Here is a 27,645-nt window from a genome sequence, read left to right on the forward strand (position 1 = left end):
TGTGTGCTGAGCTGTAATTCAGTAATTTAATAAGTAGCTAAGTGTCTACTGTTTATCAGATATTGTAGATGAAAAAAAAGAGTAAGACAGTCTGTACTCGTGAGGAGTTTCCAGCCTGCTGGAAGAGATAGGCTCACATTTATAGGGGTCATGGTAAGAGTTTATCAGCTGGGAAAGAGTCAAGACAGTTCTAATCTTGGGGGTGGGATGATATCAGGAAAATCCACGAAAAGAGCCATTAAAGCTTAGTATGAACAGGTGTCACCAGAAAGCATTCGTACAGAGGAGTGTGAAAATTGTCACACAGTTGCTCCAGAACGTTAAAATAGATGTGCCGAAGGGTGTAAATTTATTGTCAAAAAATTCCTTGCATCTTAAAAAAAAAACCCAAACAGCTTTCTTTTTTTCTTCAATGTTTGTCACTGTGTACCCACACCTTGGGTCTTCATCTCTCTCTGTATAGTATGAGTATCCAACATTTTAAGTAGATCTGAAATGCAGAAATTTGTGATTCATACTAAAGCTTCAAACTGATAAAATTTTAATAAAATTCTAGGGATGTACCAGACTATACCATGATCATTGGCACCACCACTGAAGTGGAATATTGGAGGCCAATCATGTATGAGTTCAAGGTAAAGATTCAGATGAAAGGAATCAGCGAGCAGAGTGTGGTGATGACAGCTGTGGGTTCACAGGACTCCTGGGCATCCAGAACCTGGGAGATGATAGAACATATTTGTTAAAAACCTGGACTCTGGAAACAAAGACCTGTTGGGAAATCTTGGCTCCAAATAGTTACTTATATCCAGACCTCAGTCCCCTCATCTATAAAATGAGAGTAATGACCTACCTCTCCGTTCATTGTGAGGATGAAATGGGATAACGCAGAAGGTATTTAGAAAGGCACTGGCACATAGGGGACTCAAGAAATGCATTGCTTTTTACAGGAATCTGTCTCTTTATAAGCAGAATAAGTGGGTTCATTCTTTACGGAACACCTATTGTGCGGAACAGTGAACACTGATAATCTCTGATTTGGGGAGATCAGTTATTTTTCAGGTTCTGGTATTTCTCAGAAAATATTGGTCCAAAAAAGCCATGCAGGTTTTTCAGATATTCTAGCATGGCAGAAATCAAACTTCAACATTCCTATGACATATTCTGTTCGTTGTTTCCCCTTGATTTTTATTATATCTCATTGGTGTATTTTATATATGGGGGCAGGAGGAGAGAGTGAGCAGCCTTCCTGTTTTCTTCTATTTATTCCTTTTCTACGTCTGTTCCCTTTATATGCTCTCCCTTTCCCCATCCTTTATTTTATTTTGAAATCATATGAATGTGAATGGGGTATAATCCTTGGTCCATTGATTTGTTCCATTGTTTTCCTGGAATGTACTTGACCCTGTTAGAAATCATACATTGTTTGGCCTGTAGGGGGTGTTCAGAACAAAGATACCAGATGTGAGTCAATCCCGGGAAAGAACACCTACTCTGATGGGCCCACTGAACGCCAGGCCCACCTTTGCCCGCCCCTGCCCCAGCTCTCCCCGGCTGTGTATCAGTAGTACTGGCTTTATATCTTGATGGCTTTCACTCCACCTGCTTGCTCCAAGATTTGGCAGACAGGGCATTCCTCCTGCTGCTTCATGTAGAGCGAAAATACAGTCTTTGGTAAGATTTGTCACCCAGCTTGTAGTAACCAAATAGGATTCTACGTACAGCACCTTATTCAGTTCATCCAAAGAAGTTTCTCCCTTTAAGGAACTTGGGTCTGGATACTAAAATGCTCAGTCTTTTATCTGGAGCCCTGAAATTGAGTAGGGGTGTATTCACTTGTTTTGATTGATTCCTACTAGTTGGCCCACCTGAAATCTGATCCTGGACTGTTTCTTCCATGTCACGCCCCTAAGTATAGCACATAAAGCCCTTTGTGTTCCTGCGCCCCTCTGCTTTTCTAACTCCATCCCCACCCCACCGCGTCCTTGCATTTTGGCCATACGTACCCTTCATTCCAGCCATACCCGACTGCTTTTAGTTCCTCAAATGTATTTTCTCCCTTTGTGCCCCTTCATTTGCTCTTCCCTTTCCTATTTCAGCGCTCTTCTTTCAAGACCATATCCTAGAGTCACCTCTTCTTGAGAGTATTTTCTGATCCCCCGCGTCACTATATGAGTTACAGCCACTCTCCTGTTCCCCCTTACAGACAGCACTGGCTACAGTCTCCTTGTCTGGCTCTTTGACTGAAGACAGTGACAAGATCTGTAGCTTATTTATAATTATCATTTTATTCACAGAGTGAAGGGTAGTTCCTGGCACACAATAGGTGTATAATGAATGTTTACCTGGTTTGCCTTTCCCGTTTCTTCCTATAAAAATATGTGTATAAAATGTCACCTTATGTCTTGAACAGCCAGCATAACACACACACACACACACACACACACACACACACACACACACACACACACTATTGCTCTTCGCTTTTTTCCAGTTAACAATATATCCTGGGAATTAGTTCATAGATTTTCCTCTTTCTTTTTTTTTTGGTAAATGTTATGGAAGTATAGCATACATATTAAAATGTGCACAAGTAGGTGAGCAGCTTGATGACTTTTTCCAAAATGAATATACCTATGAAACCAGTATCCAGGTCAAGAAATAAAAGATGACCAGAAGCCTCCTTTCCAACCCTCCTCCCCTGCTCCACAGATAACTCTTCCCTGGCTTCTGACACTACAGATTAGTCGTGCCTCTTCTGGGGCCCTGTGTACATAGAATTACGCTATCTGTGCCCTTTGGTGTCTTTGTTCCATGTGATGTATGAGACTCATCCATGTGGTTACATATAGTTGCAGTTTGTCTCTTCTGGTTGCTGTATAGTTTTCCAAGATTCAAATAGGCTACACATTTTTAATCTGTTCTACTATAGATGGACGTCTGGGTTCTTGCCAGTTTGGAGCTATTTTGAATGGTTCCTCATTCTTTTGTGTAGCTTCACGGTACTCCATCCATGTGGGTGTACAGTAATTTATTCAACCAGTCTCCTTTGGGTGACATTTAGCTTTTTTCCCCATTGTTTTCCTATTACAAATAATATTGCACAAGGTTTTGGATAAACTTGTGCGTTATATTAAGGAAGATTAAAAAAACAAACAACTTCATGAAGAGTGAGAGTACCAGAGAACATTTTTAGGGAAAAGCTAATCTATTTGGCAGCTCTGCTCAGTTGGTGAAAAGGAATTGCTGAACTTTTCTTAAGAACAGTTTCGTGCAATGAAGCTGGTTAACTCAAAGCATTTTGAGTTCCTCTCATAAAGGAGAGAGAAAGGCTTGAAATCCCATATCCACGCCTTCTTGGGCACAGCTGAGTTTAGAGGTCTCCACTGTTCATTGTCCCGACTTAGATACTCATTTATTCGAGTGTTCACTGTGCATCTTCTGTGTTCCAGACACACTGTTCTAGCCACCAGGGGCATAGATCCTTGCCCTCATGGAGCTCACATTCTAGAGGGTGATAACAAGACAAATAAGAAAAGGTGTAATAGAAAAATAAAGCCAGGAGTGTCTGGGTGTTGGTGTTAAGACAGATTTTAGACAGTGGTCAGGAAAGGAATGGCTTTCTTTTTCTACTTCTTAATGCTGTTTTAGCTTACCAAGCCAGATGTAACAAACAAGGATACACATGTTTAGGTTAAAACAAGTTGTGAACTCTTAAGTACATAGAATCTTCTAATTGTCATTTCCTCCTGGGTTCAGTTGTGTCAAATGATTCTGCTCCTAATCGGGAATGTCAGATTTCATTATCTAGTGAGGAATTTTTTATGAGTCAGAGTCATTTATTAATGTGTGTGTTCAAGTGAAAATCGTGTTACTTGATTCGTAGGGATAGGGAGGCTGACTGGAATTCTGATGGAGAGAGGAGATGGTTGCCTTCCTGTTAGGAGGCCCGGTGCTTTGCTCCCGGAAACTCTCCAGTTAAAGCCATGGCCCAAGGCTGCTTACATTGGCATCTGGACGGAAATTTCCAATTATGTAAACCTTAATGGGGCTTATTTTTCTCAGCTAAGTTATGATCATAAGAGATGCCTCAATCTAGAAGCAGGGGCTGGATAATAATTACCATTTCTCGTGAAAGTGTAAAAAAGCTACTGGTAAGCCTGAATTTGTAGTAAATGTTATTTTAGCATTTATCACACTGCATTATACCTTCTTATTTAATTGTGTCTGTACCTTATTCTGTGTCGTCCTGCTCATCCTTGGCCCACGGTGGCCTAGAATTGTGTGTAAAAAAATAAAAAGCGCACAGGAAAGTAGGGGCTCCGTAGGTACTTGTTGACACAATTAAGGATTTAACAACCATGTGCCAATTAAAATTTTTTTAATCTGTGATTCAGCTACAGTTGATCAGGAACACATTATTGGAAAGTACCATTTTTCAAAGAAACGTTCATCAAAGTGGTATATGGAACACCTAACCTCACCTCGCTCTGTTTTTGACTTCACTAACCATGTGACCTTAGGTAAATGACTTCTGGAGGACTTTACATCTTTATCTTAAATAGGAAATCAAGATGATATCTACTTCACAAAGATGTGAATTTTAAATGAGATCATTTAGATTGAAAGCAGCGCACATATACACTTCCTAGTTTAGGCCAGAACCATGGGCTAAATTTAGTAACAAGACTTTTAATAGGGACACTTGTAAAGGTCCTACAGTTTGATCTCTATAACCAACTGCATGAGCACAGAACAGAGGAAGTGTAGCTTAGCAGCTAAAAAGATTGAGTATTTTGCCTCTAGCAAGCTTAATGTGAGTCAGTAATATGGTGTGACTGCTATTTGCTAACAACACTCAGCAATTCTCGATCGATTATCTACCATGTAGTGGAAGCTTTAAATTCCATTAATAAAAATACCCAAAACAGAACTGCCCAAAGTGAGTTCTGCAGAGAACCACTTGATGCTACTAGTTATATTATGTGGGGGAAAAGGGGCTGGTTTGGGAAATGGTGGATTAGATTATTCAGCCTCTCCCCTGTAGGATCTCTTTGGCCTTGAGTTATGGCGCATTTGCATCTCCAAGAGGGAGCTTTAGTTGACAGCGCTTTGGTAACAGATGGAATAGGGCTGCTGGTAGCTCTGCTTGTTTCTGGGCCCATCAGACTGCACCTGGACCACTGTCAGCCTGGGCACCACTCTTTGTCAAAGTGTAGACCACTGGGCGGGTATTCAGAGGACAGCAGCCAGGATGGGGAGGGAAGGTGTGGTGATGGCAAGGGCAGGGGGCTCACAGAGGAAGTGGGGCTATCTAGCATGGGGTTGCAGGAGGAGGTTAGGTGGGGTAGAGGTGAGGGTGGGGGGAGGTTGAAAATGCCTGTCTTCCAATATCTGAAGTGTGGGAAAGGGACTTTACTGTTCTGTCAAGGGGCAGGTTGAGAACCAGTGGGTAAAAGTGGCTGGAAAACATTTTGGGCCCAACCCAAAGTAGAATTTTCTTTGAAGATGGCTTTATTTTACTTACTGATTCTGTGTTCTTGGAAGGCATAGTTTTTGGGTGGTGTATGAGGAGGTATTGAAAAGTGTTCTTTAAAATCCCATCCAACCCCGAGTCTGAATTTGTGATTATTTTCTTTTGTTTGGCAAAATTTATGTCTTCAGCCTTTTGTTTTTTCAGCCTTGTGCTAATTCCTGTGGATAATTAGAAAAGGCATTGATAATACGTGGTTTGTGTGAATTTGTTAATTGAATGACAAGACTAACACACGAGACAGTTGTTAGCAAACTAAGACAAAATGTAAACAAAAGGCAAAATTTTGACAATCTTTAACAGTACCACAGAAATTCTAGAAGGGGAAGACTGGAGAATTATATAAACTGGGGTTTGAAGGATTAATGAGATTGGACGGCAGAAAGGAGAGCAGAAGCATTGCAGATCAACAGAAGCCCAGGCATGCAGGCAAGAGACGTAGAAGGCTTTTGAGGAGCAGTGTGGCTAAATCTGTAATTAAGAAAGATCCACTGGGCTTCCCTGGTGGCGCAGTGGTTGAGAGTACGCCTGCCGATGCAGGGGACATGGGTTCGTGCCCCGGTCCGGGAAGATCCCACATGCCGCGGAGCAGCTGGGCCCGTGAGCCATGGCCGCTGAGCCTACGCATCCGGAGCCTGTGCTCCGCAACGGGAGAGGCCACAACAGTGAGAGGCCTGCGTACCACAAAAAAAAAAAAAAAAAGAAAAGAAAAAAAAACAGAAAAGAAAGATCCACCTGGCAGCTTTGTGTAGGAGATAAAGACTTGAGAGCTATCTCCTTAAGAGCAATCATTTAAGTCATTTGGGTGTGTGAAATCTTTGAGGGACAGGTTGTGGCTGGAATATGGATGAGCAAGTTCTTAATCTCAGTGGTTAGAGCGTAGGTCCACCTGGTTCAAATCCATCCCTCAGTGACCTTGGTGAAGCAGGGTGGAGAAACTGAAGCCTAGAAGTTGACTCTAAGTTGGATAGTATTACTTGCCTCTTAGGTTATGAGGATTAAACGAGATAAAGAATTAGGTAATTAAGTGCTCAATAAATGTTACTCACTATTATTTATTAGGTAGCTGAAGTCTCCCTCGAGCCTTGGTTCTGGAAGTGTGGTCCTCTGACCAGCCACACTGGTATCACCTGTGAGCTTGTTACAAGTGCAAATTCACGGGCCGCACTCAGACTTCCTGAATCAGGGTCTCTGGGGGTGGGAGGCTTCAGAAAGCTCTCCAGGCAATAGGCAGGGAAAGGTTTAAGAACTGCCCTAGAGGAATCCTACAGAACTAAGAAAGGGAGGGAATTTTTTTTTTTTTGTGGTACGCGGGCCTCTCACTATTGTGGCCTCTCACTGTTGTGGCCTCTCCCACTGCAGAGCACAGGCTCCGGACGCGCAGGCTCAGCGGCCGTGGCTCACGGGCCCAGCCGCTCCACGGTGTGTGGGATCTTCCCGGACCCGGGCACGAACCCGTGTCCCCTGCATCGGCAGGCGGACTCTCAACCACTGCGCCACCAGGGGAGCCCAGGGAGGGAATTTTTAAAAGAGGGGCTAACAACAGTGCCCTTTACAGTGTAGAAGATAAGAAGCTCAGAGAAGATGAAATTCGGGAGAAAAGAGATAGTGTATTTTTTGCAGTGCCTAATTGACAGCTTTACACACAATGTTCAATAAATATTTGTTTCTATATTATTGAAGACAACTGGTTTAAGTAGTATGTTGGGGATAGAAGGAAGATTTAATATAGTATGTATAATATACATAAGTCTAAGTGATCAAAAAATATAGTACAGAACCATATTAGAAATATGATATTGGAAGAAGTTTAAATCTTAGGCTTAACTGCCTACCTACCTACTATGACCGGGCACAGTGCTCTCTGCTGTAAATAGAAAATGAGATGCTACTGTTGTTTTCAGAGGCTTCACAGCATGGTACTTTCTTTAAGGATTTGAAGCTAATTTTTTTTCCTGTAACTTTTTCTTGCTACAGAGAGTAAACACTGTATCTGATCTATTCTCAGCCAGTGCCAGGAGTTAAGCATGCAGTTGTCTTCCAGTCACAGCCGGGCCTAATCTGAACCTGCTCACTCATTTCTAAAAGCATTCTGAACAGTGATTTCTTTTGTTAATTATTTTACGGCTCTGGATTTATCTTAGAGATGATTAGAAATCTTTTGAAAGAGTTTATGTCCCCGTTTAATGTGGGCCACCTGATGTTTTCCACATTGAGAGTTGTGCCATTTGATTTGTCCCTGTCCGCACCCCCATCACAAGTACAAGCACCACACACAATAGCTTGAAATAAAGTAAATAGACTTCTAAGCCTCATCCATTTAGTCGTTATTTACTGCCCATTATGTGCAGGACACTGTGATAAGAATGATGAGACAGTGTCCGCAAAATATGTCTTGCTGAAGAACCAGGACCGCCCGAGGCTGTGTATATTGAGTCTGGAGGAGTGGCCCAGCCTCTCTGCTGCATACCTGCCTGGGGCCTGGTTAGAGGTCTGTCAAGTGTTCAGATGATCCCTAGCACACGCCAGAGTTTAGACTTATAAATGTGCCACCCCTGAGATCGGTTTCCAAAGATGACGATGATTGGGCAGTTAATATTGTTAAGAATATGGAGGTTTTTTGTTTCGCTTTGTTTTTATTGAGATATAACTTGCATATAACGTTATTTTAGTTTCAGGTGCACAACATAATGATTGGATATTTATGTATGTATCGTGAAGGGAATATGTTTTAACTGACACTTGGACCAAGCCCCCTGCTCCTTTCCCATTGCTTTGAACTTTGGGGCTGAGGTGGGTGGGTAGTGAGGACTGCTAACATTCTTCCGTTATTTTCTTCTTCTCTCCAAATAAAGCAAAGAAAAATAGCTGGAACCTTCATCACCACTTTCGAAAGATAGCCAGGACCAGACCTACGTCTAAGTGTTTCCAGAAGGCAGGGCAATTGGTGGTTTCCTTTCTCTGAGAATAGCGATTGAGTATTGAGAATGTGAACTTAAAGAGAGCGGAGATCTTTTTCAGAATGTTTTAACTGATCCATAAAGGTCTTTCTGATCATAACAGTGCTAGAATACAGCTTGGGTATTTGAAGACCAGGTAGAATATAATTTTTTTTTTCATTTATGGTTTTTCTAAAACTGCTGAATATGGACAGAAATACCCCTAAGTTCTGCTAGCTACCCAAGGAATATTGGTGTCCTGAAAACGTAGAACCCAGTATGGAAAATAGAAGTTACAGCATTTGTAGGGTTTTAGAGCTGAAAGAGGTTTCAAAAAGAAAAGGGGATAAAAAAGAAAGAAACCCAAAGTTATGTGGGGTTTTCTGTGTGTTTTATGTTACTGATTGCTTTTGAATTAACCTCTTTTCCCTCCCCATCTGTTTCCTGCAGTGAACACCTACCTCTTCATGATGCAGGCTCAAGGCATTCTCATCCGGGACAACATGAGAACGATCGGCGCTCAGGTTTACGAGCAGGTGGTTCGGAGCGCTTATGCCAAGAGGAACAGCAGCGTGAATGACTCAGGTATATTTTTAGTAAAGAGGTGGTCTGCTCAGAGGGCCTCCTCCCAGGAGTTCAGCTAAGCGGTAATGATGGACCCAGGAGTGAACATTTCTGCCTCAGTCTTTGGAACTTTTACCTGGAACTTTTATTATCTTATAAGCACTAAGTATATAAAGAGGGGAAAAGAACATCGAGGTTAGATGGCTTTGCCTGACATTATATTGTAAGAACTTGTTCCCGAATTGTGGTTTTCACTTTAACTACTTTTACAAAAGACTGTACATAGCAAGTTCTTCACCTTTGAGAGGAGGCTGTCTTTTTTATGTCTCTCTTTTTAACTCTTCCAAAAAGTGAACAGAGGAAGTATTTCCAGATGGTTAAATGGGTCTGTCGTGAAGCCTCTCCAGTCTCCAGCCAGGGATGGTTTTTATTTAGAAAATAGATTCTGAGATTTCATTTTGCTTCGCATTCATGATTTGCCACTTATTTCTTTAACTGAGGACTAATGTGCTTCCCCTGTGGCTTCTTAGTGATTTCACTCAAGCCTAGTATTATAAAATATGTATATTTTTAAAAATATTCTTTCCTCCAAATCAATCCTTTTTTCTTCTGTAGTAAGTTCTAAGATTGTCCAGAGCTCACCGTAGAATGTGAAATTGCTTTGCAACCGTTGCAAGTGAGAATTATTCTGGGGTGTTGGGATATCAAGAGAAAGCATTGCCTCTGAAAGGGAAGTTAAATCCTGAGAAGAACTGACCATGCCCTAATTTATCAGTCTGTCCTGCTGGCCAGTTTAGCAGCAACCAAGCACTACAGTTAGCAAACCCATAAGCTTTGGTACTTACTTCCTTTCTTCTTGTTCGCAAAGAGCGAACGATCAACTTCTCAGAGCTTCTCAGCCAAATTGTGGCCTCACGGGACAAGCTGCCTGAGCTCTGTACCGTACCTGGAAGAGGAGTCCCTGCAGCTCCTGAAGTCAAGGGAGAAGGCCAAGCAGATTTTTGTTTCCTGATTCATCCTGTGTGGTGTTCGGTTTAACAGATGATCCCACACACATTGTCTCACTTGACTCGGATATGGCTCCATCGGGTAGGCAGGATTTTGTTACTTCCATTTTTCACATGTACAGGTAATCTTGGGGGTGTTGGAGTGGCTTGGTCATGTGACTTTCCCTAAACCCTGCCCGAACCTGCTTCTAGTTGGGTGATAAAACTCGGGAATACCTTGACCGCCATTCAGAGCTCTTTCCCCTGTATCACTCCAGATAAAGGAGCATGTGTGCTGTCATGACCTTTACCCAGTACACGTGTTCATGCCTCTCCAAGGTTAGAGGTTGCTGGGGCTTCTCTCTGGGTCACTGGCGAGGTAACCTGTTTCCTCTCAAAGTTAGAGGGTGCGCGGCAGGTCTCCATCCCTGCACCACTGCTGGTCTTGCAACACAGATCATGCTAATTCCCTGAGGGGTTATTGTCCCTGGAAGTTGAGCAGAGAGTGAGTTGCGCCCTTGGAAGGCCTATCCAGGGACCCGTTGTTACTTCAATTTGCATGTGTTTATCCTCAAATCATCATACTCTAAAATAATTCTTCCCAGCATCTCTCTGGTTGGACTAGTTAATCATTCATTTTGTGTTTAATGTGTCTCTCTTCCTCATAAATCGGAAGTCTTTGCTGTCGGGGCCTGCTTATGATGGGGTAGATGATTTTTTTTTAACTTGGAATCTTTATTCTTGATGATTTTGTAATAGGCTTATCCTTAGTTTGGTTAAGCAAACTCTAACTTGGCTATGAGAACTCTTTCAAATTTGCTAAAGGAACTATGATGATAAAATTATACAGCAAGTTGGGAAAAATACCCGTGAAATAACACAACTTTTTATAAAATTGTGAGGTTTCAATTCCAGTAACCCATAAGACAGGGCCTAAAGCCAATTCATAGTCACATCATTCCAGAATGAGGGGCTATTGCCAGAAACTTTTTATGGGGTGGGAAAAGGAGTAAAAGATGGTCAGTGCTGACAAATACAGGCTTAATGATGCAGTGCTCTCCACAGACAGCTACAGAGACTGTAAACCATTATCCAGAAACTTACAGCCATACAACACAGATCACTTAGCCAGATCTAAAATAAACTGGCTTCTTGTAAATACTACAGCCCTTCTTCCATCCAAAAATGACCCTAATCTCACATGAAAACAGTTACTGTAGGGGAATCAGAAACCCAGCTTTGTGGCCCAAAGTAAAAACCAAAGGAAAAATAGCGATTCAGTGGCTAGCTGGTGAAAATGGGAGATCTGGTGCCCTTCACTGCGCTGCTTTGCTCTTCTTCCTCTTTTTGTCCCCCTTCTCCAGTCCATCCATGCTAGCTCTCAGTAGGCTTGAACAAGCCATCTGAAACTGAATCATTGCTTCGGAGCTCACCACTGTGCTGATCTTCCTTTTCCCATCAGTAGCTCTTAACGGACACTTGTCATCTGAGGGCTCAGAGCCCTCCACAGAACCCTTCCTTGGAACAGGTTTATTAGTTCTACCATCATCTGCTCGCTCTCCAGTGGCACCATCCTGGCGCTGCTGGCTCCGCTCCGTCAGCATAAACGCCCTGGGGTAGATGATTTGCTTGCATTGTCTCATAGGCTCCTCACAAGAGCTCAGAAAGATAACGACTGTGTCCCCCTTTCAGGGATGAAGGGGTCGGAGTTATAGGACTCTCTGCAGCAGTGGGGTTGGGACTTGCTGACCTCTGAACCCCAGCAGCGCTCCTCATTGCCTGTGTTGCCTTTGTACTACCCCTGGTACCTGGTACACTGCCTAGCACATAGGAGGCATAGAGTAAATGATTTTTGAGTGTGTGAGTGGATAGATTTAACAAGAAAACACATTTTAAGTGTTGTAACCTAGTTCTGAGATTACCATCTTGATTGGCTTCTATTTTATTGGCACATCCTTGGTGAGTAAGTGTTGAAGAGGAAACATCATTTCATTGGAAGTTATCCAGTAAAAACCAACTATTTTTATTCATTTCAAAGTAATTTTCTGCCTAGCACAGTCAGAAAGAGCATTTGGGGCCTAAAGCTGCTGAGATAGCCAGATGACCACCACCGCTGACCCCGGCCACTCCTGCCAGGAGCACCGTGGGTTTGGTAAGAGTAGCCTGGACTGAGGTAGTTCATGAACTGTGTTGCCCCGCTCTGGAAAAAAAGTGCTGTGGCACACACCCATGTTCAAAGGCCTTCAGGAGGCCAAGGGTAGCTAAAAAGCTAGTGTGTCGTTTAAGTAATGCTAGCTTTCTTTATCCTTGAAAGCTAAAATGGCTACTGCCTAAAAAGAAAGTACTTTGAGGGACCAGGACTGTGACCTGGAATTAAGCCTGAAATAATGACCTGGAGAAACTTCTTGTCACTGAAAGCCTTTGGTATGTGAAATTGTGATTCCTGTAAAATTTACCCAGAGCACCGGGGGCAGACGCTCAAGAGAATATTGGCATCAGAAGAGAATTCCTGGGTTCATCCAGTCCAGCCACTTAGTTTGTATATTTGAGGTGAGTGGTTGGGTGGCCTGGCGTTTCTCATTCTTAAGTACGAATTTCCAGGTGTCATTCTACGCAGTCACTTTTATCCAGAGGGAGATTTCTTCCCTCTGTATCCACGTGCACATGCACACAAACCTCCCCGTGCTGATGGCCTCAGTCCCCTTCTGGTCACATACTCAGGAAAGTATCCTGTTGCCCGCATCCTTCAAAACAGGTCTGTTGTCGTAGGCAAATAAAATGAACAGAGTCACTGCCAGTACGTTTCATACTTTATTCCGTGAGGTCGATGTTCTTTCTTAACCTCTTTCTCTCTGGTTTTTGCCTGCTCAGCCCATAGTTGTCTCTTCCTCTCCTCTCCCAGCAGGTGGTCAGCCTTAAGCGAGCTAACTCTCGAAGAATGCGAATTCTTTATATTTTACAAATGCTTGTCCTGATGGCATCTTTCTAATATATATATATTTCCACTTTTTTTCAGTCAGAGAGGCAAGGGTTTGGCCTTTTCTCAAATGGGAGGAGAAAGTAGTGATTCTTCCTGGCATCTGTTAGTCAGCACTTTTCAGTCCCTGCTCAGCTGGATTTGGTAATTTGAGGGATAAAGCAGAATTTTCCCACCACCGTGGACTGGGGTAGCCGTGTCAACCTGGAAGCACACTGGACTCCCCTGGGCAGCTTTACAAGATGCTGATCCCTGCCCCCACCCCCGACCCCCAGAGGGTCTTATTTAATTAGTCTGGGGTATATCCTGGGCATAAGGATTTTTAAAAAGCTTCCTAGATGATTCTAGTATGCAGCCAAGGCTGCTGAACCACTGATGTAAAGCAAAGTTGACCGAGCAGGCCATTTGAATCTCCAGGTAGGAAGGATGTCTGTTGTGGTCCCATGTTATAAATGTAAAAGCAGCTGCCTTCTTTGCCGTCTACCTCCCTTGCTGGAAGAACATGTCCTGATTCGAAATGGATTAGATTTAAATTAAAAAGTAAAACCGTGACCATAGAAATTCAGCAGGCTGGCTTTTTCTCTCAGCAGTTCCCTCATTCAGTAGGGTCGTGCTTTAGAAGACTAAGAAATGGGTGTTTGGGGCTTCCCTGGTGGTGCAGTGGGGACGCGGGTTCGTGCCCCGGTCTGGGAGGATCCCACATGCCGTGGAGCGGCTGGGCCCGTGAGCCATGGCCGCTGGGCCTGCACGTCCGGAGCCTGTGCTCCGCGACGGGAGAGGCCACAGCAGTGAGAGGCCCATGTAGTGCAAAAAAAAAAAAAAAGAGAGAGAAATGGGTGTTTGGAACCCCTGAAGAGAGTATACAGTATAGTCCTCCCATTTCTAGGCAGCTGGAGGAGAGCTAGGACTCCACAATAACCAGGCACAGCTTTACCAGGTCGTGAGCAATTAATTTCCTCTGCCGCTTTCAGTTTAAAAGGCTTCTACTACTAGTGGAAAGGTAGATTTTGTTTAAATTTTTATGTAAAGAATTTAAAATTAGAAATGAGGAAATTAGTGTTTGTTGGGGGTGGGTGTTCTCCACGGTGTAGGGCAAGGTTATGGAGGACTTTCACTTAGGAGTTGTGTGTTTCAGGTTTTCTTTTTTAAAAATGACATTACTAATTTAGTAACCAGAAGAAAAGAATAAGTGGTGTTTTGTTTCACGCTAGCTGCTAACGAAACAGGAGGGAAGGGGGCAGGGCACAACCTTTAAAAGAATGACATAGCCCTTGGGATATGACATAAACTGGTTAGAACCAACTAGGTCCAAGATGGCGGAAGATTCGACTTCCAGTAGACCTTGAGCCTCATAATATACTCTCCGTAATACATTAGCTAAGTGACACACCCACAGGCGCATGACAGTTCCGAGACTGACCGTAAAAGGTCAAAAATTAGGCAGTGGCCCAATTCCTGGAAATTCTGCCCTTTCCCCCCAAAAGTTGGAATTATCCTCCCACTAGTTAGCCTATGAAGTTACCCGGCTCAGAAAGACTAACAACAACCCCATGTTTCGAGGCCTCGCACCTTCTGAGATGGTCCACCCTCTGTCTGTGGTGTGTGTTTCTTCCAAGGCCATTCTCGCCTTTTGCAATGGACTGCATTCTTCTGCCTATGGAATGTGTATCTCTAAACAAATCCACTTCTTACCTATCACTTTGTCTGTCACTGAATTTGAATTTCTGTGCTGAGACATAACCTGAGCTTCAGTAAGTCCTGAGACTAGGTGTGTGATCTCTGTTAAAAGACAGTAGGTTCATGGGACTTCCTGGTGGTCCAGTGGTTAAGACTCCACGCTTCCAATGCAGGGGGTGCAGGTTCAATCCCTGGTCAGGGAACTAAGATCCCACATGCTATGGGCGTGGCCAAAAAAAAAAAAGACAAAAGACAGTGGGTTCAGGTCCCAATCTGGGTTGTACAGTTTCACTACCAGGCCTATTATATATATATCAGTGTTGGAAGGAAGTAGAAAGGAATTTATCTGTGTCCCCAAACAGACCCCCAAAGTAGGATCATTAAGGTTAGACGGTGTCTTGTCTCCTCTCCCACATGTTTTTTTAACTTCTTGTTCCCTACTTAGGTTGTAGCTCTAAGGCTTGGTTCTGTCTTTGCCCAGAATTATTATTCTGTTTTTGTTGATTTGCTTATGAAAATGCCTGTTGTAATACTTCTGGGAATTTCTTTGCCTAATTACTGTGATGCCGTTTCTTTTTTTTTTCCCTTAAAAAGTATGTATGTATGTATTTATTTCACACACACATACACACACACACACACACACACACACACACTGTATTTTAGTTTTACAAGAGATAAATAAACTGACACCAAGCATTGTAAATGGATGACCACAACAGAAGCAACAGTGATTGCAATTACCAAACACGAAACACACTCACACTATGTCATCATATTGACATTCAGTCCAGGAATCCTCCACAGTAACAGCGCCTTTACTTTGCAGTGAAAATTGATTTGTATATTTGACATGGGACTGAGTGAACTGATAAGGATGACTATAATTTTTGTGATGCCGTTTCTAACCAGCTTCTCCCTCCACACATGCGCACATCACAGACATACACGTTTTCTAGAACACATGAAAACTGCTAATTTTTTTTCTTAAAAAGAATCATTTTATGGACAAAAAAATATGTGTGTGTATATATATGTATACAATTAAGCAAAATGAGAATCACCCGGAGTAATGATTAGCATTGGAGGTTCTTGACGTAGCTTTTTGAAATGTTAATACCTTCAGAAAGGGCTGGACTTAGGATGGATTTGCATGTGTGAACTGAGGACTTTGGGCTAATTTCTGTGTAAATGTAATTTTACCTTTAGTGTTCATGCTGACTTGGTTTATGTCTTGATATAAATGCAAGCTTATTGTTTTTCAGGAAAGCTGCAACTAAAAAGGACAGAGAGCATTCTGTCCCTTTCCTGCCCTGTTAAGAGACTTAAATATTATTGTATTTACGAGATGATATGAAACCTATTATATATATATGAATCCTTGTATTCAGCCATATTTATAATAAATACTCATAATATAAAAAAAAAAGAGACTCCAAATTCTCTTCAAGTTGCCTCTCATTGAGTTTCGTCCTCCGAGTACTTGTAGAATAGGCAGCCATGTGTCTGCATAAAAGGACTCACTGTATTAGCCATTTGATTCTCGGAAGCCTTTTCATAGTGCTTTTTAAAAACTATCCATGTTGAAGATTCTAGAATTCCAGGGTGCAAAGTGAATGGGAATAGGAAGTTTTAATTTTCATAGAATCAGCATGAATCCAAAAGGACTGGAGAAAGAGATTTTCATACTCTGAAAAACTAACGCAGTGTAATGGAAAGAGTTCGGTCGGGTCTCTGTTACGCACTGGCCAGGTCTCCTTGTACGAGTTGTGTATAGGCGCCTCACTTTCTTTATCTGTCAAAAGACAAAGAGGTTGGAGGACCCCTTCATCCCTCCCCCTAGGAAAAAGGCCTCTGCTTTACTCTTTAACACGTCACTAAAATGACAGTAGAGTGTGTGTGTGTGTGTGTGTGTGTGTGTGTGTTTAAAGGTGTATACCCCTGAAAAGGAGAACAAGAAAGGAGACCACAGCAAAAAATTTTGGAAGTTGGAAAGCAGATGGACCAGTGATAAAGGACTTAATGGACCCAAGAAAACTGACTGCTAATGTGGCAGCAAGGAAAGCCAGCAACCACTGCAGTTTATACCCCAGAATCCCTCAGAATCTCAGGAATCAGCAACATCAAGTACTTTTGGAGATAAGAATAAAGGTGGCAACTAAGATAAAAGTTGGTTGAAAGCTGTTTAAAAAGCAGTCAGATACCCAGATTCCTTCCCCCCGTCCTGGCAAAGTACTAGAGACTTGATAACCTCCAGAGATGGTAAAATAGAGGGTCCTTCAACTGGGGGGACCTGGCTTGGTTTAGGGTACCCTAGCCTTTTCCTCTTCCTCAGTTTTAGGGTGCTTGCAGCAAAGAGCATATGATTCTGGCAGGAGATTAGAATAGACTTCTCTGGGGAACCTGACTGGACCAAGAGGAAAGACCCAAAGATATTGACACTGGAGGTTTCTAAACCAAACTTTTGGCCAGAACACCCTCCAGTGAAGAACCTCAGTCCAGACCCTTCCAGTTAGCTTTCGCTCCCCACTCTTAAATATTAGCAGATGGCCAAGGATCATCGTGCCAGAGACCAAACAAATAAGAAGCAGCAAATTGAAAGAAACAGAATATGCTGGGAGGAAAAAACTTAACTATCACATATGTTCTCAAGGGTCAGAGGAAAAGGATTGCAAACATGGAACAAGACATTGAAAAAAAAAATGAACATTCAGAAAATTAAAGGGACACTTTGAAATAAAAACTCTAACAGCAGAAAATGATAATTAAAAGAAGGACTGGGTAAAATTGAGGAAATCTCTCAAGGTAGAGCAGAAGAATAGCAAGATGGAAAGTCAGTTAGAAAAGATGAGAAAATTATAGGGCCAGGAAGTCCAACATCTGAGTCCTATTTTCTGTTCTCCAGAAAGATAGCACAATACAGAAGGGAGGAAATCATCATCACAGTAATACCTCCTCCTCACCCCAAAATTTTAGAACAGAAAATGAATTTCCAAACTTTAAAAGCCCCCCAAAAGGTCAACACGGTGGGCTAGGCACACCAGTATGAAATTTCCTGAAGAGAAAGTTCTTTACACTTCCAGAAAGAAATTACTTCACCTTTTACAAAGATAAAGAATGGGAATGGCTTCGGACTTAACAGGCACAGGGGAATCTAGAAGGCAGTGGGAAAGCACCTTTACAATTATTTCCAGCCTTGAATTCTATAAAACCAACCAACCGTGTATCAATTGAGGAAGAATGAAAATAATCAGCTATACAGGGTTTCAAAATCACTGCCCTTTCCCCCTTCTTAGGAAGCCACTGGAAGAATGTGCTCTACCAAGTGAGAACAAGGGAGAAGCTGAACTTAGGAAAACTGAGGTTCGATACTGTAGGAAGATGAAGGGACTCCCCAGGACACTGAGGAAGGGAGATCCCAGAGTAGCATGTGCACATCAGGCTCCCAGGAAAGCCTGTCCAAACTGGAGTGGATCGGGAGGTGCTGGACCTTCTTAAGGAAGAGGAAATTGAGGGAAGACCTGATGCCTGTGTCTTCAGGGGAAATGAAGTGGCAAAGGGCATGACGTCAGGTTGTCATCATTTCACATAAAACTAAGCAAACAGGAAAACAAGACAGTCGCTCCAGGAAAAAATAATTATTCAGGAAAGGAAAAGTAATCATAACTTTCCACATTTCTCAGCTACAGCGAGTATTTATCGAATCGTCATAATATAAATACTGAAGGTTGTCCTAACCACGATTATCATTATTTGACTGGAGGGAGACTGGAGGATGGAAAGCGTATGTGTGTGGCGGGGGCAGGGGAGGGAGGGAGCGCAGTCTTCAGCTCCCGCAGTGAGAAGTCAACAGATGGACCTAAAACCGAAGCATCGAGATTGGGTGTGCAGGCTGATGGAGATAAATACTGAGGTAGTAGGTGAGGAAGTGAGAGCGGTTCCTTTAGAGAAAGACATGGGAGGGGGCCCTGTGTTTTTTTTTTTTTAATTACGTTGTAAGGTTATTTGACTGTGAACTGCCTGCATATAAAGCTATAACAACAGTAAGAATAGAAACACTGGTAAACTAGTATCATCTGGTTAACATTTTTATTGACAGGTTCAGATTTTAGCTGAAGAGCTAGGCCAGCGGCCTGCCTCCCCAAAAGATGATATCTAAGAAAAATACTCCTTTGGTAGGCATCGAAGAGTTGTAGGAGTGATGACATGTACCAGTCTGAGTTGCCTTGTTTTTCTTACCTCTCTAGATTATCCTCTTGACTTGAACCACAGCGAAACCTTCCTACAAACCACAACTTTTCTTCCTGAAGACTTCACCTACTTTGCAAACCATACCTGCCCCGAAAGGCTCCCTTCCATGAGTGAGTAGAGCTCTTGCTTATCTTCCTCTGCTTTTAAAACTGATGCCTTCTTATTTGAGTAAACTAAAAGGGAGAGTGTTCTTGAGCTGTCGATATGTCTACTTACACAGAGATTGTAAACGCCTCCCGGCCGTTGGGAACAGGGATTCTGAAAGTTACTTGTGCCCTGGCTCCTCTTCAGCACTTCTGTAGGGTGGCCTGTGTTCCTGGTGCCATTTTCTACCACATTTTTCACTTTGCTTTACACATGCCACCCTCCTTTGTAACTCGGGGTCTGTTAAGATGTCCTAGAGAAAGTGTAGGCAACCAGCTTTGTCTTTTAGTATAAATCTCACACTGATTATATGACTTGCTCGCTATGAGGGAAGTTATTTTCTTAACAAAGTGCTAGTTTAGGAAATTCTTGGATCTTTTCTTTCTCTTCCTTTTTCTTCTTCCTCTCCCCTTCCTCTTCCCCTTTCCTTTCCTTTCCTTCTTAGAATCTCATCTATAATCTGAAGCAATGACAATATATTGTTACACCTTTTCTGGACTCTGGGGCTTCTTGGACAGTCCTCTTCTGGACTTGAGTCTGAGACGATGAGAGTTCTGAGTTTGGACGTGACCAGTCGGGGTCACTGATCAATGAATTGGGATAGTGTGTCTATACATGCCTCAGGAGCACACAGCGACGGTGCCAAGCTCAGCTACTTTTCTCCTTCCATTTTCAGAAGTTCAGCTGCTGTACACCCTTGGCAGAAAGAGAACTCAAAGGCTCAATTTCTTGATTTGCTGCTTTACACAGTAATAGTAATAGTGATTTGCTGAAATGCAATGAGTTGGAAAGCAGAGGAAGGGACCCCCATCCCTGTTAAAAACACAACCCACTGAAAAAGCACTGAACTGCTCCAGAGATTACAACCCTGAACATAGAAATAAGACTCTACCATTTTCTGGCCTCTTAATTATTACTTTTTTCCCTCCTCTGTTCAGAGGGCCCCATAGCCATAAACATGAGTGAAATTGGAATGGATGCCATCCATGAACTCTTCTCTAAAGACCCAACCATCAAGCTCGGAGGTCACTGGAAGCCATCGGATTGCATTCCTCGATGGAAGGTAGGGGGTGAGGTCAGACCCCAAGTGCTGGAAGCCTACCTGCCATCATCTGAATCACCATGGGTTTCACTCTGACCTTTTGTAATTTGCACCCTACTTACTACTTAATGCAAAATATTTGCATTTGATGGGAACATACTGAAGGAATGGATTTCCCTGAGGACTCTTCTGTAGCCACGGAAATTCACATTGTTCTGATGACTGAGCCAGGACCCTTTTTCTTCCTTACAGGAATATTGGCTAAGCAGGGGGTAGGGGGTGGTAGGTCTCTTGTGACACATTTGCAGAAGCCATCTTCACAAATTCAGTGCTTCATGCCTTATTTGGCATTGTTGCCGTGAGTCTAGTGGAATAAAAAGTGGAGTTATCTAGCCTGACACTGAGAATTGTTTAGTTTTTTTCTGCGTGACTCTAATCAGGAGACATCGGTAGTGTGGATCAAGCTTATGGCACTGGCTTAAGTCCATTCTTTCAACAAGTATTTAGTAAAGTGCCTGTTCTGTGCCAGCCCTATGAGATGCTGTGGTGCAGCAGTGATCAAAGCATGTCTGGAACAGATCAGTGTTTCCAGCCCATCACTGGGTTGCAAAATCAATTTAATGAGCAGCATTTAAAAAATTTATGTATATATATAAAAGTGCATTGCATGTTTTAAGGGGAAGTACTGTTCTGTGAAGCGTGTTTTAGTTGTGTGTCTCTATATTTGTGTACTGGGTCACAGTGAATATGAATGTATGTCTTTCTCTGGGTTGTGGTCTCGAATTCATTTGCAGGCCCACTGTGTACATGGTATGGCACATGTAAGAACGAGGTCCACTTACTTCCAGGGGTCGACTTGCCACGATAGGTCTTTATTTAGAGAAGCTGAGGATAAGACAGCTCCCAGAACTCCCCAAGAGCTGGTCCCCGATTCTGCAGAAGTGCCCTGCTGCAAAGCAACAGATGAGGGGACTAACAGGACGGCCTCTTTTGCTGTGACCCATTGCAGGTGGCAATCCTTATCCCCTTCCGGAACCGCCATGAGCACCTCCCGGTCCTGCTCCGACATCTGATTCCCATGCTCCAACGCCAGCGCCTACAGTTTGCATTTTATGTGGTGGAGCAAGTAAGTGGTCCTTTCTTCTCTCTTCTTTCTCTTCTGAGACAGCAGTTTAGAGAGCTTTAGGCTAATGCATCCTTCGTGTAAAGATCCAGTAAAACTGAAAGCTCACAGTCGACTGAGTCGCCTGCGGCAGGAAGGGGAGCAGAGAGCAGTCCTGCTCCTGGTTTGAGATGTTGCTCAATATCAGCAGATTTGAGTGCAGCCTGGAACTTTGTTTACCCTGAACAAAGGCCTCTTGTGGGCTGGTTTCGCTAGAGCTGCTTTAAGTGTTGTCTTTAGGCTCCAGACCCAGGAAATTCCCCTTAAGATAAGGAGCCACAGGTCGAAATGGCAGTGTTGTTCTTCCTTCCGTATATGGGGCTGGGTACCCTTCTAAATGCTGTTACGTGGCTGACTGTCTGCCTTTACAACAGCCTTGGGAGAGAGGAGCTTGGGTTTATCTTTATCACCCCTTTTTATTTCCGAGGAAGTCAAGGCCAGAGGTCAAGTGATTGTGAGTCAGTGATGAGCTGGGCAGGACCCACCTCCCTTCTGGCCCAGGATCTCTCAATAAGCTCTCCCTTAGGCAGGGCTGAGGCAGCAAAGATTGTTCTTCAAGAGTCCTTTTAAAAATAAAGGTCTGCTTCTTTTAGGTTGGCACCCAGCCCTTTAATCGAGCCATGCTTTTTAATGTGGGTTTTCAAGAAGCAATGAAGGACTTGGACTGGGACTGTCTTATTTTTCATGATGTGGATCATATACCAGAAAGCGATCGTAACTATTATGGATGTGGACAGATGCCAAGGCACTTTGCAACTAAACTGGATAAGTATATGTATCTGTGAGTATTATTTCCCCTTAATTAAAGAGGTTAAATCTAAAAGGATGGTGAGAGATGCAGAGATGACAAAATCCAATTAGCTCCAACCTGAATGGCAATCAACTGATGAATGGATAAACAAAATGTAGTATATCCATCCATACAATGGAATGCTATTTGGCAATAAGAAGGAATGAAGTACTGATATATGTGACAACATGATGAACCTAGAAAACATTATGCTCAGTGAAAGAAGCTAACTACTAAAGACTGCATGTTATATGATTCCATTTATATGAAATGTCCAGAATATGCAAATCTGTAGAGACAGAAAGGAGAATAGTGGTTGCATAGGGTTGAGGGGAATAGGGGGAAATGAGTGACTGTTGATGGTGGGTACAAGGCTTCTTTCAGGAGGGTGATGAAATTAATTAAAATTGATGGTGGCCATGGTTGCACAGCTCCATGAATATACTAAAAACCATTGAATTATACACTTTTAATGGGTGAATTATATGGTATGTCAATTCTGCGTCAATAAAGCTGTTATTAAAATAATCAATTAGGAAAAAGTTCAATTAGCTACTCAGATTGATGCGTCTCGTCCTGAGGAAACAGTTTCAGGTGGTTCAGGGCAGTAGCACAGAGAGTATTGTTTTACTTGAGACTTAGTTCTCCAGTGAGATGGCCTGTTCTAGGGGAAAAAAATCACCCTTTAATGCACAGATGATTGATACCATACATCTCCTTTTAGGCTTCCTTATACTGAGTTCTTTGGTGGAGTGAGCGGCTTAACCGTGGAACAGTTTCGGAAAATCAATGGCTTTCCTAATGCTTTCTGGGGTTGGGGTGGAGAAGATGACGACCTGTGGAACAGGTACTACCTTCTTCTGATGTCTGCTAGAAATGCTACCTTAGACTCTCCAGACTATCACTGTCTAATAGGAATATGATGTACTAAGCCATGTATGTAAATTTCAGTGTTCTAGTAGCTACATTTAAAAAGGTTAAAAAAGAAAAAGGTGAAATTAATTTATTATATTAATAAAAATATTTTTAAAATTATATTTATCATAGTATATCCAAAATAATACCATTTCAACATGTAATCAATATAAACTATTAATGAGATATTTTACATTCATTTTTTTCTGACTAAATCATAGAAATCTGGTGTGTACTTTACACTCACAGCACATTTTACTGAAACCTCCCCAAACCAGAGGTCAGATGTTTGTTATGTGTACACAGATTTATCCATGCCATCAGTTAAGGCTTGTATTATGTAAGTTTGTATGAACAATCCTGTGTGTGATTAGTGTAAAGTAGTATTTTTACAGAGTAAGTAAATAGTAACCCAACAAGGAACAAATAACCGAAAGAATTTCTACCTTGTATCCACTTTCTATCTCAGCTTTAAAAAAAGAAAGGGTGTGTTGGTTGTTAATACAACATAATATTTTCGGGTAAAAATTCAGATGATACAGATGTGTCTAAGCCAGGGAGTATAAGTCTTAATCCCCATTGTTACCCTGTTTCCTTCCCAGGAAGTAGCCATTTGAACAAGCTGTTTCTTTCTATAGACTTCTTTCTATTCATACATAAACAACCCAGACACATCCTTTCTCCCCTTCCAACCATGTTAGAGAGCCACTTCATTATTTTTAACAATTGCATGGTATTTCTGTATGTAGATAGACAACAATTTATTTTAATCCTCTCTTGTTGATGAACATTGTTTAATTTTGAACATGTTTTATTCACATGTGCGAATATATCTTTAGATTAAATTCCTAGTTGCAGAACTGCAGAGTCAAGAAGTAAATGCACTTTTTTTTATTTAAAATTTTTTTTTATTAATTAATTTATTTTTGGCTGTGTTGGGTCTTTGTTGCTGTGCGTGGGCTTTCTCTAGTTGCAGTGAGCAGGAACTACTCTTTGACGCGGTGTGAGGACTTCTCACTGCGGTGGCTTCTGTTGTTGTGGAGCACAGGCTCTAGGCACACGGGCTTCAGTAGTTGTGGCATGCGGGCTCAGTACTTGTGGCTTGCGGGCTATAGAGCGCAGGCTCAGTAGCTGTGGCACACGGGCTTAGTTGCTCCGCGGCATGGGGGATCTTCCCGGACCAGGGCTCGAACCCGTGTCCACTGCATTGGCAGGCAGATTCTTAACCACTGCGCCACCAGGGAAGTCCCAAGAAGTAAATGCACTTTTAAATTTTGATAGTTATTGTCACATTTTCCTCCAGAAAAGATTGCAAAAATATTCTGACCAACAGCACGTTAGCGTACAAATTTTCTTACACCACCAGCAACATTGGATGTAAACAACCTTTTAAATGTGTGCCGTGTTTCAGCTCTGTAGTAGCTCCATGTGGCTTGTGGCTGCTGTTAGGCAAAGCAGCTCCAGACAGTTCTTTCTCAGTCTGTTAGGTAGAAGTGGCATCTCATCCTTTTAACTTGGGTTTCTTAGGAACCTAGTGAGGATGAACAGCTTTTCCAGACATTTAACTAAGTTTGACTGGTTTTTGAATCCAGTTGAGCTCCCCCAGGATATCTGCCATAACTCTCGTCTTGCTCTTTCCTCAGCTCAGCAAGGAGCCCCTCAGAGCAGGAACCTACAGCTGGTTTTCCCCAGCGCCCCACACAATTCCAAACACACAGTAGGCATTTCATATATATTTATCAAATGAGAGTGAGAACACATCTTCACACAGTTGGCCCTCCATACCCATGGGTTCTGAAGTTGAGGATTCAACCAACTACGGAATGAAAATATTAAAAAAAAAAAATTCCAGGAAGTTGCAAAACTTGGATTTGCCACATGCTGGCACCTATTCACATAGCATTGTATTAGGTATGATAAGTACGCTAGATTTGGTTTAAGGTATCCTGGAGGATGTGAGTGGATTATATGCAAATACTATGCCATTTACATTAGGGACTCGAGCATCCACAGATTTTAATACCTGTGGGCCCAGTGCTGGAACCAGTCCCCCACCCAGAGACTGAGGGCTGACTATATATGAAAATGAGAGTATAATTTGGAGTCGAGGAGGATGTTGAAATATGAAAATGATCATAAATATCGCATAGATATCCAAAGTCTACCCCATGTATTGAGTATTTCTTGGAGTCCTATCAAGTTTCCAGTAAACCCAGCCTGGGAAACCTTATATTTATCATGTTAAGAATAAATATCCTGAACACCTCCTCTAAATTCTTCTCCCCTCATGGTGACTTCATAAATTGTGAAGTTTTACATCTATATCGGAGGACATCACATAAATTAGCTCATCTCCCTGGTGATGGGGGAGGTGGGCGGAGACATAAGGTCTCTCTAGGGGGGGACACACGGTGACTCTGACTTTGCTGACTTGCTCTGTAGTAGGTCGTGGAAGACAGGTGTGCCCACCGGGGAGAACATGTTTCTGATAGGACCCAAACAAGCCAGCCCAGAGGGAGTGTGGTTGTACCTGTCACTGAGACCCTGTGTCACACCTCAAGAATTTTGAATTTCTTTTTGAATTTCAAATTTCTTTCCTTCTTCAAAACGTTTTTGTATTGTAGACTTCTTTTCTAAAACCGTGAACTTATCCAGAGGGGAAGCAACATGAATATTTAGATGCAGAAGTTCTGTTGTTCAGCTTGGGGTCCTTCAGCCTCGGGATAGGTTTGGTCACCTATGGGACTTGATCATTTTACCCAAAAGCCCACCCTCTTTGTCTTGGACAGAGTGCAGAATGCAGGCTATTCTGTGAGTCGGCCAGAAGGTGACGCGGGGAAGTACAAGTCCATTCCTCATCACCACCGCGGAGAAGTCCAGTTTCTTGGAAGGTTGGTGCAGTTTATTTATTCCTTGTACAAATATCCTGTATACTTCGCATTTCCAGGTGTCCCCGAGCACTGCAGCTCCTGTCTTGCTCCCCACTCCTCTCCAGGGTCTTGTTCAGACAGCTCTTTTAGAGTTCCTATATATATTTTAATTTAAGCGTGAGGCAGGCGTTTGGGGGCAAAATCATACCATTGGTGAACATTTTTGACAGTAAGATCTTTTAAGGAAATCACTCATTCTGTGTCTTAAGCTTTGTCGTCTCCTCTGTAGCTTTCAGGGAGTTGGGGAAGAATCCACTCCGGTAAAGGTTTCTGTGTAACTCACAGTCACATGACAAAAAGTTTGGCACCCTCTCTGCAAGCTCTGGTTCTGGAAGGGTGTCCCTCAGCTTCTGTTTGCGTGGTTGCAGCTGCTTTATTACCCTCTGTACGTTCAATAAAGAAATTCCTGATCGGACTGAGCGGGGCATGTGGGCGGAGTACGTCTCTGCGTCCTCAGGAGTGGCTCTTTGTGTCTTTTGTTAGTAGTGGGGAGCACTATTCTCTAGACAGTCGATCTGGCTGCGTGAACTCTTTTCATGGGAGTAAGCAGGCACTGAATACAGACTGAACTTTCTCATCCCATGTGTTTAGCAGCTTACCTCCCACTTCCCCACTCTGTGGTTTTGGGAAAGCCGGTTAATATTGAGAGCCTTGGTTTCCTCATCTGCAAAGGGGCAGGCACATTAAATGAAGTAATGCTGTAAGTAAAACACCTCGCATGAAATAGGACGTGTTTCTAATTCTAATGATGACGTGTAGCCTGGAGGAGCTGACATTAAATGAAATAATGCTGTAAGTAAAACACCTCGCATGAAATAGGACGTGTTTCTAATTCTAATGATGACGTGTAGCCTGGAGGAGCTGACATTAAATGAAATAATGCTGTAAGTAAAACACCTCGCATGAAATAGGACACGTTTCTAATTCTAATGATGACGTGTAGCCTGGAGGAGCTGAACGGCCAGTCACCCGCCATGTGGGGCAGGAACATCGTTTTGGGTTGTGCCGCCTCCTGTGGTCTGCCCTGCCCCGTCCGTGTCGTGAGGAGCTTGGACCCTCGCTCAGAGCCCACCCCTCTGTTCTCTGCTTAACAGGTATGCGTTGCTGAGGAAGTCCAAAGAACGGCAAGGGCTGGACGGCCTCAACAACTTGAACTACTTTGCAAACATCACATATGACGCCTTGTATAAAAACATTACTGTCAATTTGACACCCGAGCTGGCTCAGGTGACCGAGTACTGAGACGAGGGGAGAATATATGTTTGCTTCACCCACCGCCCCCAAGAAAGCAGCCTGACGACATGTCTCGGGGCTCCACAGAGGAAGAAAACAGAAATCCAGTGTGGATCCATGAGGGATCGCAGGGTTCAAGGAAAAAATGTGAACAGAGCACACGCACATAACGCCTTCACCGTTTGGACCCACTGGGCTTGAGGGAGTCAGCCGGGACCTGACTTGCTCTTTTCACAAGACAGACGTCTGTCCTGCTGCTCTTCTCCCTCATCTTCTGCCCTGACGTCCCATCTCCTCCACAATCTGCAGAACCGGAACTGTGATCCGCCACCATCCCGCCACGAATGGCCTTGGGAGCTTCTTTCCCTTCAGAGCAAAGAGGCAGACCCACCACAGGGCAGCTGTGTTTTAGGAAGAGCAAAGGCAACTCCACACAACCATTCTTCTACATCTCTGGTGTTCTCTTTGGTTTCATTAAAAAAAAAAAAAAAAAAAAAAATAC

At 42.9% G+C, this 27,645-nt stretch overlaps 1 protein-coding gene across 1 annotated transcript; it reads left to right on the forward strand.

The window, feature by feature from the left end:
• The first annotated feature begins 575 nt into the window (after window positions 1-575).
• B4GALT5 (beta-1,4-galactosyltransferase 5) lies at window positions 576-27,619 on the forward strand. The gene is made up of 9 exons (XM_024750189.1): window positions 576-669; window positions 8,923-9,057; window positions 18,924-19,037; window positions 20,010-20,134; window positions 21,123-21,239; window positions 21,869-22,056; window positions 22,790-22,912; window positions 25,770-25,871; window positions 27,005-27,619. The coding sequence occupies exons 1-9, from the start codon at window positions 576-578 to the stop codon at window positions 27,150-27,152; spliced, it is 1,146 nt and encodes a 381-aa protein (XP_024605957.1). The 3' UTR covers window positions 27,153-27,619.
• Window positions 27,620-27,645: the final 26 nt, after the last annotated feature.

Source organism: Neophocaena asiaeorientalis, unplaced genomic scaffold (assembly GCF_003031525.2).
Source record: "Neophocaena asiaeorientalis asiaeorientalis breed wild unplaced genomic scaffold, Neophocaena_asiaeorientalis_V1.1 scaffold606, whole genome shotgun sequence".
Taxonomy (NCBI): domain Eukaryota; kingdom Metazoa; phylum Chordata; class Mammalia; order Artiodactyla; family Phocoenidae; genus Neophocaena; species Neophocaena asiaeorientalis.

Coding starts and splice junctions, on each gene's coding strand:
- B4GALT5 (XM_024750189.1), top strand. CDS start 576: ATGATCATTGGCACCACCACTGAAGTGGAATATTGGAGGCCAATCATG. Junction 670..8,922: donor GAAAGGAATCAGCGAGCAGA/GTGTGGTGATGA, acceptor TGTTTCCTGCAG/TGAACACCTACCTCTTCATG. Junction 22,913..25,769: donor GATGACGACCTGTGGAACAG/GTACTACCTTCT, acceptor TGTCTTGGACAG/AGTGCAGAATGCAGGCTATT.